The sequence below is a fragment of the Stegodyphus dumicola genome, chromosome X2, assembly GCF_044657685.1.
Source record: "Stegodyphus dumicola isolate Sdum_Otavi_A_Nest chromosome X2, ASM4465768v1".
NCBI classification, from domain to species: Eukaryota; Metazoa; Arthropoda; class Arachnida; order Araneae; family Eresidae; genus Stegodyphus; species Stegodyphus dumicola.
In genome coordinates this window covers 118,846,779-118,864,386 of record NC_140781.1, presented here as the reverse complement: position 1 = coordinate 118,864,386, position 17,608 = coordinate 118,846,779, and the positions used below count along the sequence as shown (strand labels likewise).

Sequence of the window (17,608 nt, the reverse complement as noted above, 5' to 3'; positions counted from 1 at the left end):
AGAAGTTCGTAGAGTTAATTGAAATCAAATTCAACCTTTCATTCCTTTAAAGCTCCTCGAAAAATTAAATAGGTTCAAAAAATAATAATCATCATGACCCATTCTTAAGAAAAGCTTACGAACACATTCAGATAAAGTTACTCAAATGCTCAAAAACTCACTTAGAAAAAACTGAAACGTAATTTTCTATAACACATCTAAAAGTTGCGAAGTAGATGACATAAAGGCATTCTTGAACGATTAATCAGATGCGCCTAATTATATTCCAGGAATGAATGTACCGCATTCTGATTTTTCTTACTTTGGGACTAATGGATTATTATGAATAATTGTGCTTATACACTAATTTTCTCACATCTCTACTAATTTTATTTATATCTGCAAGAAATAAGCAAACATTGGCCACGTCATCTTACATGTTATAGATCTGATACACGTAAAACAAATTCAAGTAAACGAGTTATCTTTGTTAATGGCAGATATGCAAGCCATGTGAAATTCCAACTTTTGGTTAAAACTTTCTGAATCTAAAATTTTGAACTAAATAAAAACTTGTGTTATTCGTATACACTTTTTTCAAGTTTTTTAGTTGTTTAAAAAAAAAGCAATGTCTGTAATGAAACGAATGAGAAACTATACCTTCTCCATGCTTTATTTATTAAAAATCGAGGAGGAATACATGACCAAACTAAAAATTAAAAGCACAGAATTATTGAATTTTTTTATATTTGTAACTAAAGGAAAGGCAGCTAGCGATCTCTTAAATTAATCTGAATTATGAGAAACTTTGAGTTCCGCTCCCCCCTCCAAGATTCTATATTAGAAAGCTAATAGCCAGATTTACTTACTTTAAACTTTTATTACTTATGTCTCAGTCTGAATTTTTTACCACTATCAATAAATGCTTGCTTTAAATCAAAATTATTTTAAAAAACTGTTGCTTCTAATTAAAAACGATTGCGGCTCCATTCTGTATTTCAGAATGCAAAATCATGAAATTTCCTAGTGCTGAAGAAATTTAAGAAATAAAACTACGCATTATATGTTGCACATACATTGCTTATTTATTTAAAAAATTGCTAAATTTCCCCTTTATGTTTGTAATTTGAAAAAATTCTAAAGCTCTTAGTTTTTTATACCAATCATGTTTTCTTTTGACTACTTTATTAATAAAATAATTTGAATGTATGTAAAGTTATTTATTCTTACTGAACGTTTGGAAATTCATTTTTAAGTATTGCGTTGAATTTTTCTAGGAATATATATGCACGATTTTTCAAGAATGATTGTCTTCAAAACTGCAGATCCAAGAAAACATGAATCAACCTTCATCAGTCAGTCTACAATTTTATCTATTTTTATAACAGGTATCATATTTCAAAGTTTATAAATATAGCATATTTTCAAATTTCATATTTTTTCGTTACATTAATTGTAATGGTTGCATTCTTTTCATTAATTTTACAATTTACAGTGTTATTTTCTATATTTACAGGGAAAGAAACTAAAGACCACACATTTGAATCTTCAAAACCTCGAAACCCACTAATCTTAAAAATGATTCGAAATTCCAAAACTCAGACATTCTTAAATATTTCATCATTCAGATCTTTCGAATCATAATGTGAGAAAAAATGTTAAGTGAAAAAAACATCAGAGCTTTGGAAACATTAGTTTTATTGCTGTACAGCAGAAGGGTTCATTAAAAAAAGAACGAAACTCTTGCAGTTTCAGTGGAGCAAGATTTCCAATAATAACTCGCGGCTGCTCTCACTGCCAAGCATGTAATTTTCTGGAGAGGACTTCAATTGACGTTTCATATTGACGTTTAGGGTATGGAAAATGTAAAAAATTCGAACTGCTCCTACAGATACTTTTTCCATTGAGCCTTAATATTCTAGAGTTTTGATTTTATTAATTTTCCTTTTTGTCTTGCACGTCAGAACTGCTATAGGCCTCCCCCCAGAGTTTTCCCTGGCCGGGCATAGTTCATCTTTCGGGTCCCATTGTGTACGCTCATACTCTTCCCAACCGAGATAAATCGGGTAGGCCGGGTCGTTGGTGCTCCTTGGATGCGGTAAGCCCCAGGATCCCAACTCAGATCGCGATGTGCCGCCTTTTGCTTCCATTGCACCTCTGGGCCTGTTCAAGACTCGCACACACATTAGACTCCTTGGTCGGTGTTTAAGATAGGTCGAGTGGGTGAGCGATCTACTCGATCTCAGTAACCTTCAAATTTTGCTTTATATAAAAATACTTTATATTAAGTAAGAGTTTTTTTTTCAGTTAGTATTATTATATTTATGCGAAAAATTAGAATTATTCGACATTTTAAAATTCGAGAATTATTAAAAAGGAAACCTTATTAAAAGCAACAGCATCATTAATGCACGATTTAAAAACACCGATGATTTCAAAAGAAAGAACTTAAATGTTTTTACAATGACCTGTTATAACTTTATTAAATATGTCTCTGCTTTCGGTAGCTGATTTTATCGGCTAACGAACTAGCCAGCACATTACGGTTGAAGCTAAATCGGTTACATCAAATGAAAACTACGAGAAATCTTCCGAAACTTTCGTCTTCTGTTGAAATAAGAATTGTTTGCATCATATCAATGGCTCGGTAATTAGACAGCAAAAGATCGGATAATCAGAGCTTCGGGAAAAAAAATGCTTTCGAAATGAAAATTTTGTATACGTTAATCAAAAAATACAAATTTATAACATCAAAGAATTAGACCTCTTAGAGGGAAAAATTTAATTAAGAGGAAATGTTTGTATGCACGAGTTTTATTTTGGAACTTTAAAAATAAGTTTATAAATGGAAAAGCTTTTCGCCCGTGTTTTATTCTATAAGGCATTTTACTGAATATTTATGATCCATCCCTATTTACTCATCTCTCTTTCATATATATAAATTGTCTTTAAGGATTTGTTCAGAATCTCATTTATGTCACAGTCTCAAAATAAAATTAACACATTTTTCTACTCTATGTATACCTTCATATGTGAACCGTTTTAATGCAGAACAATCTTGCATTTAAAGCTTTGCCCGGGGTCTGAATTGTTTCACAGCTTTGCAATAATAATAATAACAATTACAAAATGATCACTTTTCCCGTTGAACACTTATTTTTATATATGAAGCTTCAACTTTTCATTGCTACTTGCCATAACTTTCAAATGAAATCTTTCTTATATGATTAAACTCTAGTAATTACATAATGCATAGTTGTTAAAAATAATGCATAGTAATTACATAATGCATAGTTTGAGACGAAACGTGGAAATTTCTGTTTCCTGAGATCTCATATGAAAAGTTTTCTTTGCTCTTTATTAGGTAGCTGGGCACTGGACTGCTTCAAATGCATATCAATAGGCGGTGAATATCCACCCTGTGATGATCCATTCCATAACAATTATACTCAAGATATTCTAGAAACTCCTTGTTGGGCTGGTAGAAAACAAAGAAATGGAGTATTTCCTGCTACCACTTGCGTCAAGTTAGCAGGAGTGTATGGTAATGAATAATTTTTAACGCTTTTAAACCTAGTAAACGGTGAAATGAATAATTAATATGTGACAGAACAATATGCAAAGCATTTTCAAGAGCTGAAGTTTATTTAGTAAATGAATATCACAATCTGCAGTAAATATAGATATTATGAATACAGAACTTGTTCTACAAAGTATGCGATCCCTTAAGTTTGGCTTCTTAATCAAAAAAAGAAAAACCGAGAATCACTTTCGGATACATATGCCAAAAGTGATTTATCAAACATGACTCTATGTTTGATAAATGACCTTTCGTGTTTAGTCATCACGAGATCGTCCCATTATTCCCATTAATAATTCTTTACTTGAAGAATCCAAATTTAATATAATCTACTTCATGATTTCTTTAAATCCTCAATATTCTCGTCTGTAGCTAGTTTCTCTAAAAACTATTCGATTTCCTTTCCGAAAACAACTTAGGAATATAGCTGATTTCTGATAGACTGGCATTCCATAAAATTAACCATTTGAATGTATGAACGCCAACTATTCGAGCTCGCAGTTTTAGACGTTAAGGGTTACTTCTCAAAAGTTGACATTAACAGCTAGTTAACAACAAATGGCTCTTCGCTGTTAACTAGCAATGAATGTTCATCAGTCCATCTGATGGACATCAATAGATAATGTGACTATCAAGCGAATAAATGATTGTCTGATGTGGGGGAAATAAATGCTTCGAAATGCTGAATATTATCCTAAATTAGCGATCTCAAATTTACTTTAAGAGTTATTCAAGGATTTGAAGACAAAAAAAAAATTGTTTATTTCAACTCCTTGAGCAAGATTTTGATAGTTTATAATTCAACTTCGCATTATTTTTATTATCGTTAAAACACACGTGAATAATGCACCAGAAAATCTACAGATGAAAAGCTTATTAATTTACCAGTGTGATACAAATCTTATTTATGTATTTGAAGGTACAGGTTATATTCACTTTTCTTCAGACGTGTCGAAGGATAAATACCCTCAGTTATGAATTTTAGAAACGAGAATAATCGCTTTGTTTGGGAGCACATTTGTATGTGAACAATGTTTTCTGCAGTTGAACATTAATAAGCTTAAGTAAAAAATCAGATTGACCAATAAGCATCTACAATCCGATGTCCAAGAAGATGATTTCTAGTAATATTTCTTTAAGGTTTCCTTTCTTTTCAGTGTGAAAAATCTTTATCTGCATCGGAATGCCATCAAGTGCCAAACTGTGATAAGAAATAAATTAATTTGTAATTCTTTATCTACAAATATATATATATATATATTTGCATGTGTCAAAGAAAAATTCAATGAATAAAAGAAAAAAATCATTATTTATTCTTAAGTTTTGTCTCACTTTAAAAGTTTTCTTTGGTAATTTGAAAAGTTTTCATAAAATGTGTTTATTTTTAATTTAGGTAAATTATTTAGTGTTTAATTCAATGTATTAAAATTATTTGAAATAAATGTGACTCTGTAAATTTAATATTTAGTTACCAATGTATTTGAATTGCGAAGCATAACCAAGAGACGCTTCTTGCAAGTAAAAGCATTAAGATTTTAGACAGTAAATAAATATTAATTTGAATTTTTCCCTTTGCGTTATTATTATCACTATTGTTGCTTTTTATTATTTTTGATAAATATCTGTAGGGGATTAGGCACCTAAAGAGATGAGTTTAACCGAAAGAAAAAAAAAAAATCTGATAATTTTAGCCAGGGAGAGAAAAAAAAATTAAGTTAAGTTTTAAAAATATAATTTCCAAATATACTATAAAGGTGCATGCAACATACACATACCTGTTACATCAGGTTATAAAGGAATGATATCTATGCATTTGTAGTATATGCAGCGCAATATACACATACACACACATACAATGGCTTTGCTCTACGCGAACAGGCAACCTATAATTAACTTTCCGCAATTTCAGGATCTCACCCTAGACCAGTACTTTCGAGAACATTCTGGCATGTTATGTAAACGCTACTATAAATGTAGAATTCCAGCCATTTTTAGTCAGACTGCTTCCTGCCATCGCTGCGATAAGACCCTGTGCTGCTGTGTCCATTCTTCTTCCCTTTGTTAGAATACAGTGAAAACGCGTTAATCCGGACTCGTCGGGACTCCGGCGATTCCGGATTATCGATTTTTCCGGATTATAGATCATCAGTTTAAATCTGGTAAGATGGCATGCAGAAATTATAAAATTAAAAATTTGAAACCGTAATTTATGAAATAAAGAACAATTATGATCTAAAGGGTATCAAAATTTACAAAAAAAAAGCTTAATATTTATTTGTTTACTTTATTAAACATTTCTTTCAATGTAAGTTGTTTAAGTTGCTTCGTTTTTTATGTGATAATACATTCTCTTTAATTCTTTAAACAGACATAATTTCTTGTTCAGTAACAAAGTTCCGCTGTTCAAGTCCTATAATTCCTGTGTCGAGAATACCGACTAATTTGTCAATTGAAATTTTTTCGTTTTCAATAACCTCTGTCACTTTCTTCGCTATCGGAAGCGAATTATAATGACGAGGAATTTGATTTAAATCATATCAAAGATGGTGTGTGTGTGTGTGTGTGTGTGTGATTATGGCAAAGCCTCGAGGGCTATCTGCCTAAGGGGAGGGATGCCTTCGTGAAGGACTTTCTAAGGGAAACTGACTCGTATACACGTTACACATGGGGAAAACCACGAAAACGCCCATGCAGCCAGCCCGTTCGCGGGATTCGAACCTCGGACCGAACTACCAGTGTTCAGCAACTTTACCGCTCGGCCGCCATATCAAAGATGGAGTACATCGAGATGAAATACTACATTTAATAAGGAATTATAAGCCAAATAAAAATAAAAACATCTGCCCTGAAGATAAGGATAGTGCTGACAGGTCAACTTCCAATTCATTGCGCGGCGTTAAAGATAAACAAAGTTTAGATAAACAAACGTTAAAGTTTAGATAAACAAAGGATATGCCTTTATCCATTTTTTGTAGCAATTCCACTTTTTGTTTAATGAACTTCGAAACATACTTTCGCTTTGTAGATCATTTACATATTAATAAATATATATCAGAAATTCTATTTGACATAATCGAAAGTTCAAGCTTACTTTTATAAAATTACTCTAACAGTCTGCAAAAAATAATAAGCCGGATCCAATTTGATTCTTATCCACGATGATAAGAAACAACGCAATCTGCAAAATTAACTGAAATAGATACTTAAATAATTTTAGCTTAGCTTATACCGTCCGTTATACATTAACCGCGCACTCGTAAACGTATTTTGCGCACACGCACAAGCATATTGTCAGCCGTAAAGGCCTTACGCGCATGCGTCAACGCGACGCATGCACAGAAAGTTTGAAGCTTTGAGGTCCGGATTATGGGTGTCCGAATTAACGACTTTTGACTATAGTTATGACGTCGAAAGCCTAAATTTAACCTTATTTCAATTTAAATCCATATTGGATGTGTAATTTTGGAGAATCTAAAAGAATAATGATCTCCCATTTGAATTGAACAAAGATAGGGAGCTATAAATTTAAATTCTTCTGTGTCATCATTTCTGCTGTAACCCATCCCGCCAAACAACTCACAGACTCAGACAACTACCTTTGGCAAGGTTGGATACCGCCTTACACTCCCAGCCACGATGACTGCAATATTGCAGCGGCAATGCCAAATACGTATATACAGTATATATATATTATTATTATTATTAGAAAAACTATTTTTATATTATCTCCAAGGAACAAAAATTCAATTAAAGACATGAATTATTAAAAGAAAAATAATTAATTCGTGTTCTAGTGTTAGTATCTTAAATCAGTATAACCTAGTCCTCTATTGCAGTAAAAACCCTTTAAAATCTGAAAACAAAAATTCTGAATTGCAAAAATAGCAAATTCAAACGTAATAATTTTAAATACAGAAAAAGTAGTTAATGTCATTGTTTGCAGATTAATTGATTTGTCAAGGGGAATAGACAATCTATTATCAATTAACAATAACAAAATTAAGTGAGAGTGTTTCATTTTTTCTTTTTTTTCTTTTTTTTTTTTTTTAAGTAAGGACTAAATTATAATTTTGTTAGAGCTATATTATTAGTTATGAACGAAACTCAATTAACAGAAAGAAATTAGCCCATTTAAGCCAAAGGACCTGCCATAAATTAAATAAAAATTAGTTAAATATTCTTTTCAATTTAAGTTATTCGTTTAGCATTCGTAATTGCATTAAACGAGATCCTTACGAAAAATTATCCCCCGACACTCTCATATTTAAACTCAAATTCAGAAGTAAAAAAAAAAGTATTACATTTTTTAATATAAAAGTTTAAAATCAAAAGAAGATCAAAATTTACAAAATATTTTTAATTAAAGTTTAATAAAAAGTAGTAATTTATATATTTTAAGAACAATGCCAGGAATGAAATTAAAAAATATACATTGTTGGTAATATACATATTAACAACAATTATTATTATTATATATATATATATATTATATCAAAAAGTAAATGTCGAAACGAAATTGAATAAAATTTTGTTCCTTTTATATAAAGAGCTAGCCTTTCTCCTCCGGGTAAAAAATTTCCAAACTGAGTAAACGTAAATTAATGAAACTTTTAAAAACGGAATCTTTAAATGAAAATTAATATGAGGAAAGAGAAACTTGAAAAAAAAATTACGAAGTATTATACATAACAAAACAAAATAAAGGTGAGTAAAATTTAGGATTTTCAGTATGAATGGTTAAATTTAATTTTTCAAAAATCAATGATTACACTATCCGAGAAAGTGTAATATGTTTGTGTAAAGGACTATTGTAACCTGTATATAACTGTAAAGGACTATTGTAACCTAAATATTTTTATTTAGCAAACAGAATAGCAATTCAATTAAGCAAATTAAGATAAATTGAATTTTTCAAAAAAATTTTTTTTAATTAAGAATTCAGAAATATGTAATCAGTGCAGAAAAGTGAAAAATGTGCAATGTTATCGCCGGGATTTGAACTCCATACCTCCCGAATACGCGTCGAGCGTCCTTCTAGTTAACCACAAAAGGTATGCGGAAAGAAGGGAGAAAATATTTTATAAACAATCAAAAATATTTTCATAATATTTTATGAAAAACTGCGTTTTAATTATTCATAATTTAACGTTTTAGATAGATTAAGCTGGGGATAATTATCTCGGAAATTAATCTCGAATAATTAATCAATTTCCATAACAGTAATATGAAGCTGAGCGTTAGATATTGTTTCAAATAATTTCATTTGATATAAATAACATATGATGGAGTTTTAAACTGTGAGCATTAATTCTGGGAACGTATGAAAGTTAAATAAAGTTTCATATTCCTTTGCTCTTCTGATTCGGATTCAACTAATGAGAGATGAGAATTTTTTGTGTGGCGTTTGTAGGTGTGGAAGGTGAAAGTAGCTTAGATAAACAAAACTGGCTCGTGTCGTAGGCTATTCCGAAGATATTTCAAAGCCAAGTTAGCCTCCTACGAAAATATGTGAAACCATCTCTTTCATTTCACACCCCTCTTAAATCTCGCTTGCGGAGCCGGTGTTTTTCGTATTTCGTTCATATCTAGAGAGGGTATCTTTTCGTATTAAGCGATTTTTGTTCCGTGTTAAGAAAAACAAAATGCAGGAAAATATATATTAGTTTTTCGGAACCGTTGTATTATTTCGTGTTAACCAATATTTCGTCTTAAACGTTTTCGCGTTAAACGTGCTTCACTGTATATTGTGTCTGTAACCAGTTTTGCACTCTAAAGGTGTAATCTTTTTAAATAATTTAAACAGATAGTCTTCTCTTTATTTTAATGATTAAAAACAGACATTAATATTTGTCTTTTCAAATTTCAGATATGAATCTTCATCAAATTTTTATCTCAACTGTAAATATTACGCAGAAATAATATGCAAAAGGAACCATCATAAATGGTGGAAAAAATTACAAGAGAAACAATAATGTTTTAACGCAAAATAACTGCTTTTCAATACTAGCAACAAATCGTCATTACATTAGAATTTTGTAACTTAATATAGCATTTTTCTTTTAGTCAGCTAATTGCCTTCTGTTCGTTTTGTAAAACTTTGACCTAGCTGAGAAATAAGAGGGAAATCGCGAAAATGATTGATCATAAAGAGATATGAATAAAACGAATATTTGATATATAACATTGTGAAAAGTACTGTAAGTGTAGGAAAGAGAAACCTTTGAAGAAAAAAAGAACTGTGCCTCGTCCAGAACCTAACAAGTGATCTGCTCTGCGCCGTAAAAACATGTAGAATTCGGCGTCAGATATGAAGAACGCTGGCGATTTGGAAGCATGGAATAGGTGAAAAATGAGCTATATTCTTGCTTGGAACTGAAGACGAAATTTTCGAATAACGGGATCGGTGTGCTAACAGTTACACTACAATGGCACAGGAATGAAACGCCTTTAATTCCTTATAACACTAGCACAGGTTTACATTTTACAACGTATAACTTTATTTTTAAAAACGCCTAAAAATATAAAAATGGCAAATCATTGCTTAGAAAGTAAGGCAAAGTTTTTCCAACTGTAACTCCTATGCAAAACATGTAATTCTGAAGTGCGAATAAATCCAGTTAACCAGTTTTCTTTCTGAGTTGTCGGCTTACAGTTTTAATTTCATGCGATGAAGGTGCTCCAAATTTAAAGTAGATATTTATTACCTGCTATTCTTGATAAGACCCTCATAAAGCCGAAGAATCCAATTTAGTAAAACTTATGATTAGGCGTTTAAAATACATAAATTCTTAAAAAGGTAAGGACTTATGGTGTGGTTCTCATGGTAAGGTGTGGTTTTCATGGCGGTAACATAGTAAAAGACTAAGATTTCTTACTCAGAAAGTAGTAGTCAGAAAGTAATAAATAATCCCATGTCCTCAGTTCAATAACAAATTCTCTATCGTAAAAATAGTGCAATAGTAATTTTGGCTAAAATGAAGGGTTTTTCACTTTTCTTGAATTTTTCTCAGTTAAAACGTTTTCCTGTTTAGCAGTTATGAAAAGCAAATATGAATCCGAAACTATCTTAAATATATGAAATATAAATGCATCTGTTTTCCTAATACTATTGTTTTTTACAATAAAGTTTAGTAACAACTGGGCGCTACTCTCAACTTTAGCAAAGACTATTGCAGCATTTCGTATCTCAAAATCAGATGGCTTATTGAATCATGAAGTAATGAAGTATTAGAATAAATTTTTAAGAATCTGTAAGAAAGATCATAAGCAAAATCCAATCTAACTGTATTTCTCCCGTCTTCTTAGCATGCCTTCGTGGTGTAGTGGTCAGCACACTCGACGCATATCCGAGAGGTCCGTGGTTCGAGTCTCTGCGAGGGCATTGCTCAATTTTCATCTTTCTTGATTCGAAAATAACCTAATGTCTCTACAACTGTTTGTAAAACGTTTATGTATATTAGTCATTTTGCTTTTATTTTTAAAGTATATTTCTTTCACTAAGAATCTTTTTCAGAATACTTATAGGATTTAAAATTTTCCGTGTGAATATATGTCTTCTGTTTTGGCTTAAAAAAAATCATCTAAGAAGTCTAGTGGCATCTAGTGGCTTGAAAAGACACTAGACATACGTTTCTCGATAACTTTGGAATTCTAAAGTTATAATTCGTTAAATTCCCAAAATATACAAAAGTATATTACTGTACAATCTGAATAGAGTTGGTAATTCTGTGATGCTTTTCTGAGAATTAAAAATGTACATTTTTTCTTCTTTCCCTTTAGATGACACTGGAGAAAGTCTTGTTGTTCGAGGCTGTGCAGTGGATAGTGGTACTCTAACAATAGATACAGAGCTTGTGCGGATGAGTCACTGCGGTGGATTTTATTACGAAAATCGTTATGTTCGAGGCTGTGTGCAGAACTGTTTCGATGATGGTTGTAACGCATCGCCCCTTCCCTATGCCAGACTGAACAGCATGCCTTTTATAGTACTTTTATGTTCCCTGAATTTATTTTTGTTAAAACAGTTTCGCCTCTTTGACTAAAGATCTTTTCTAGTCAAAGATATGCGCAGTTCCAACTCATGCTAGAGGAGATGTGTGATGATGAAAAAAGTGTCTTGCAATTTATATTTCTCCAAACGGCTGTAGTGTTCTGTCTTTACACGAATATTTTGTGTGTATGTGTGTGTGTGCTACAGCAAACAATATAAAAAAACAATTTAGCAATCCCTTTTTTAGTTAATTTAAAGTATAAAAGGTTTAAGTTTATATTTCATAAAAGCTGTTGCCTTTGTTAATGAAAACATTTTGTGTTACTTTGTTCTACTTTAATGTCGCTTTAACGTCATGTGTAATTTTCTACTTAATACTGTAAATGTTTGCTAACTGCATAGCCGACAAATGAAACATTTTTTAAATATGTAAGTGATAAAAATTTCCCCCTCTTGTGTAAATCTTTCTTATGTTATATTTTGTTTTGTATAATAAATAACTAGCTGTAGTATAAACTAAAATAGTGAAATATAAAGTATTCTCCCATTAGAAAATAAAATTTCATGCAAAATTCACTTTTAACTTGAGAGAGTTTCGTTTTTAGCAATTTTTGCGGAAACTAAATTTCTATATGCAAATATTCTATTCATGTAACTTTCATAAAGCAAAATAAAAAAACTAACATTATTAAATGAAGCAAAGATTATAATAAATAATAGCAAAATTTCTTAATTTTTAAGCATCTTGAGCATAAATTAGCTTCAGTTTTTATAAAAACCTAAGCGTACAATTATTAACACTGCAATGACATAAAATGCCTTAAGTTCTCCGTAATAATTCTTAAAATTTCTTTTGATTTTTAAATTCTAAAAAAGCTTCAAATATACTAAGATTTAAAATTTTAAAATTTTAAGTAAAATTCCCTATTATGAACGTTTTTGCAATTTAAAAATGTAATCACACGTAATTTATTTTCTAATATAATATGAAAAAAGGAGTTACAACTTTGAAATATTACAGCAATAAAAGATTTTCAACTTGGACGAACGTAATAAATTTTGTTTAGAGATTTTGACAAATGAAACTGATTGCCTCCGTCTTAAACGTCTAAACTCTTCTTTCAAAGGTAATTTCTTTCTACAACTTCACCAATTATCTTCACTTCAAGTACAGTTACATATTTTTGCGGGAGCTTGAAAATTTTCAAAAATGTAAGTCTAAATCGCTTGGGCATTTATGCAAATTAAACACAGAATAAATATTTCAATAAAAATTTAAGAGATTCAAAAACTGTGATTCGGTTTCTAAAACAGTTATTTGCTTTATGAAGTAGTTTAAGAGCATTTCATATTTATTTGTACAAAGCATTTTTCTGTATTATAAATTAGGAACTTCTAAAACTGATTTTCGAACAAGATATATCCATGGGTTTAAGCAGAAATTTGGGATTTTCACGTTTTCAGCTAATTTCTTAAACTTGCAATCGATTTAGGGTGAAAAAACTGTATATACAACATTAAAAACGTAAATAAATATAATAATGCTAAAGAATGTCTGTTTTTGCAATATTATACTCACCTAACGTATAAAATCTAATTAAATTCCGCTCAATATTCGTCTAGAGCTTCAAAGACATCAGAAGAAGAAGATTCCTAATGAAAAACAAAAATTCTGACATTAAAGAACGTATTGTCAAAATTCTGGTATAAATGGGGGATTGGGAATCCTGTATTTTGCTGTTTGCGCTCCGCAGTAGGTTTAACAGTTTTTTTTTTTTTTTTTAAGAAAGAGTTATAACAGTATCTCAGCGTCATAATTTGCACAAAATCAGTCGTTTGGTAACCAATTGGTAACCTGGAAAGAGGTGAATCAAGTAGCGAATTTATTTTAAATGCAATTTCTAGACTTTGGAATTGATTCCAAACTACAGGGGGATGTTACGTCCATGTATAACAACGTAAGTATAATAATCACCATAACAATCGTTTTCTGTCTTTAACAGACCTTTGAAACAAAGCCAGAAATACCACTTACCAGCAAAGGCAATTTTCCGGACTAATGAACAAAATGGTAGACAAAAGCGCATGAGATCTACGTCATCAGGATGGTTTGTATTCACATGGGCCCTGCAGTTTCCGTTCCCTTTACTGTTCGGCAACATAGGGTGGGGAGAAACTAGATTGAAGCTGTACAAAATCGCGTCACGCTTTCTTCACATATTCTGCTTGAGCCAGATATTTGTGTTATATTCATATGGCGAGAATGTAACACAAGAAATAATCCTGATTTTGTGCCCGAAAGATCTCAAAATCAAGATGGAAGAAAAATAAGATTAGACAGCTGTACTGATCTGAATATTATCCAGCATGGTATCTAACAGGTAGAAGGTACAGGAATGAGATCCTTGGAAATTTGGTTTTGCTGTATATTGAAGCCATCGGCGATGTCTTTCTTTTTCTGGACGATAATGTTCGATGTCACAAAGATCTTCTTATAAAAGGTTGGTTTTTGAAGAAGGAAATCAAGCGTACATAGTGCTTGGCATGCTTACGTAATCTGAATCTAATGCTGCATGCATGGAAGGGAAATGTGCTGTTGCTTGAAGAAGGCCGTCTCTAACCCCTTGAGAGCTAGAGATTTGTCTATAAAGCAGCAAAAAAGCTTTCCTCAAAATTTGTTGAAATCATATTAAAAGGTATTTTTCCCTCCTTCCATCATGCTTTCGCGGTGTAACGGTAGCACAATCGGCGCGTATTCGGGAGGTCCAAGAGCTAGTCCCGGCGAGGACATTGCACATTTTTCACATCTTCTGCTTCAAAATAAAAGAAGGACTCTACAATCTTGTAAATTTCATGCCAGACAAATGTCCACTCACTTTTATAGACAGGGAAAACCCACACGTAATATTAATATTGCACGAAATCCTTAGGTAAACAATTAAGGTTTTACTTTTGACTATTGAAACATGAAACCTCACGATGTGCCTGAGATAATATTTTTTCTTTTAATTTGAACAAAATAATCCTATGAGTCAAATTTCGTAGTCGACATCGTTTGTAAAACTACATACTTTTTTGCAATATTTTTTTTAAGATGGCTGAAAGTTATGCATTTCTTTGAAATCGTGATTGATCATTTATAAATTTACATAAACTTCGACAACATCTGGAAAATCAATTAGACAATTTTTTGAGTTAGATAACTGAGATCTACGGGTTGTCATTTTTTTTACACAACAATGATAGAAAATGCCTTAACAAGAAAAATCAGGCTGAAGAAAGCCTTATTTCTCAGCATCCACAATTCTGCGCGAAGGTAGCAGTCATAAAAAGTCATCATGTATATCAGTTAGAACTCAGCTAAAGTCGGGCTGTCACTTATATGCTGCGCAAAGATCTTGCCAATGACAGGCGCATTCCTTTCCGCGATGAATATCATAATCTTGTGCTGACCATTGTTAACCAAGTGAGACCGGTAACAACAGCAGACTTTACTGGGTAATCAGTTGTTCCTCAAACTGCTTTCATATCGTCATTTGATGAGTCACAGCTCACGAATCATCTTCTTCTAGCTTATAATTATCTTATTAATTGTTTGCAATATTGCCGATTTAGCGACTTTGTTTCTAGATCAGAAGTTTTTTGAGCTTTCATGGCATACCACCAAATGTTTAACTGAGTACTTCAAAAGGCTAGGCCATGCTCTAAGCTAAATGATGTAAAGGAAGGAACCAAATATTTGAACCAACACTGGATATGTTTAACAACGTGTCTGTCCACGCTTGGTTTCTTCTATTGCGAAGTTGGTTTCAGTTTCACAATGTTCATAATGGTGAACCACTAAAGATCTCAGCTTTAAACCCTATGAATATTAGTGTTGGGGATTTTCCGGACAGCCTACTTTCAGGTTAAGTAGTTTAGCTCCCCAAATGAATAAAAAAGAAGCTACTGTTTTAGCTTGTTTGTACAATTCAGGCCCTGCAGTTTTAAAAATCATGTCGATCTTATGCATAATAGAACGCTTGTTGTAATTTATCTAAATGTATCAGCTGGAGGCTTTAGGATACAAATAAATATATCAGAATTTAATGTTGTCCAAATAAATAGGACAGAGTAAATGTATAAAATTATCAGCTAATAAAGAAACTTAACTGAATCCTTACATTTCCTATTCATGATTTCCTTTATTTCCATCTAATATGTTAGTGGATATATTAAATAAATAAATTTAAAATTTTATAAGCTTCCGCAAAAAGTTGAAGCGATCTGTAAACCTCTGCAAAGGGTGCATACTGGCAATAATTATTTTTACATCAGCACTGTTGAGCTTGCATTTAAATCCATAAAAATACTATCAAATAAATTAGTTTAAACTGAAAATAAAGCGTTTCAAAACTCAGAATAACCCTTGTTTAACTACGTCTTATTATAAGACCAATAGATGTTAACTACTAGTATTCTTATTCGAAGGTTTAAAATGAAAGTTTGCTTCTACTTAAATAACTACAACTTGACGAAAGTAGAATGATAGGCTGCTTGTAACAGCTTTGAAAAAAAAAAAAAAACATATATCGTACATTATATACACAAATGACATTAAGAAAATATTATTTTTAAGAAATTCCTTTGTAAGCGTTATCAGTTATGTACATTATATGGTGTACAACTATTTGTTTACAATGTATTAACAGTAAAGAAAGCAAACATAATAAAGTGTATCATATTTAAAATGAGCTGTTTTTTTTTTTTTTTTTTTTTTTTTTTGCGTTATTTTATTTGGGTTTTGCTTTTATTCGGGGGGGGGGGATACCTTTTGCACTCCATGGACTACGCTGTGACGACATACATAATATTTATGATGACTTCCCTGGTGCTGTTATGATGATATGCAAATCCACTTTAATCCGTCACCGGAGCTGAATCTGGAAAGAAGCTACCAGTGCATATTTGCTTTAATTACTTGGCTACTAAAGCTCAGTTTTACATTCATGTTATAGGATAACCGGGTACTCATCGCACACCCTAAAAAGAGCCTCATTGTGCAAAACATTAATAAATATTTTGTCAGTTTAAGTTAAATGAAGTTTAAGTTTTACCTAAGTGTGCTTGCTAAATGAGGATTGTTTCTTTAAAGGGAGTAAATGGCAGCGAAATTTAACGAGAGCTACGAAATTGGATTTTCCAGAGACAAATCTTAAATGCACTCATCTTTCGCATTTATTAAAATATGCACGAGGCAGCTAAATTTGATAATAATAATGTGGTGTAAAGTATGCTCTATCGAATTTGACGATGAACAGGGAAGATGTTCGTAAAATTTTCCAAAGCAAATTGGATAGGATTTATTTGAGTTTTAAGTTTTAATGGAATGTGTTTTAATGTAGAGATTGTTAAAACATTTTTTGAATGGCTTTGATGAAAAGCTTAAGAAATACAATAAGTTCTAAAAGAATTATTTAATGGCAATGTGAGATTTTCAGTTTTTAATATTGCTTTATGTATAATCAAACAGCTTCTGTTAAGAAAATGGCGCACCTAAGTTTTGAATTGAAAACTATTTTTCTTATCAAGAAGATTATATTCCCTTTCTCAGGAAAAAGACATTCTTACGTTATAAAAGTGTGAGCATCCAATAATTATCATTTTTGAAAACAAAATTTGTACTATAACTCACATGAAAGACAAAAAATACCAAATGTTTTTTGCATGAGATAATATTCTAAATAAATAATATTCGAAAAAAGTACTTAACTTTACAATTGTTTCAAAAGTAAACTCTCTTGCCTGGAAGAAAAATATGGACTCAAAAAAAAAAAAAAAAAAAAAAAAAAAAAAAAACCCTCAGTGTCCTTTTTTATCTTTATTTCATTTGTAAAAATAACATTACAATGTCTAAATCAGGAAAAATTTAAAAAGATTGGTGGAAAGGAATTACAAAAAATTTAAAATGTGACCATTTGCTCATGTATGCAGCTGAATGAAAAACATGTTAAATATTCATCAAATTATTCAATAGCAGGTAAATAGATATATGTTGTAACTCTTGATCGTGTAATAAT

At 31.3% G+C, this 17,608-nt stretch overlaps 1 protein-coding gene across 4 annotated transcripts in view; it reads left to right on the top strand.

Annotated features, from left to right (window-relative positions):
- Nucleotides 1-16,260, top strand: part of LOC118192123 (uncharacterized) — a 96,921-nt gene extending 80,661 nt beyond the window's left edge. For 2 of the 4 annotated variants that reach the window (XM_085808915.1, XM_085808914.1), the window contains exons 2-4: nucleotides 1,257-1,334; nucleotides 3,344-3,523; nucleotides 11,339-16,260. In XM_085808915.1, coding sequence (XP_085665041.1) covers nucleotides 1,265-1,334; nucleotides 3,344-3,523; nucleotides 11,339-11,601 — 513 coding nt within the window. In that variant the 5' untranslated portion in view covers nucleotides 1,257-1,264 and the 3' untranslated portion in view covers nucleotides 11,602-16,260. Of the gene's footprint in view, nucleotides 1-1,256; nucleotides 1,368-3,343; nucleotides 3,524-11,338 lie in introns of all 4 variants that reach the window. The other 2 variants (XM_085808913.1, XM_035363024.2) reach the window with 1 other exon arrangement.
- Nucleotides 16,261-17,608: the final 1,348 nt, after the last annotated feature.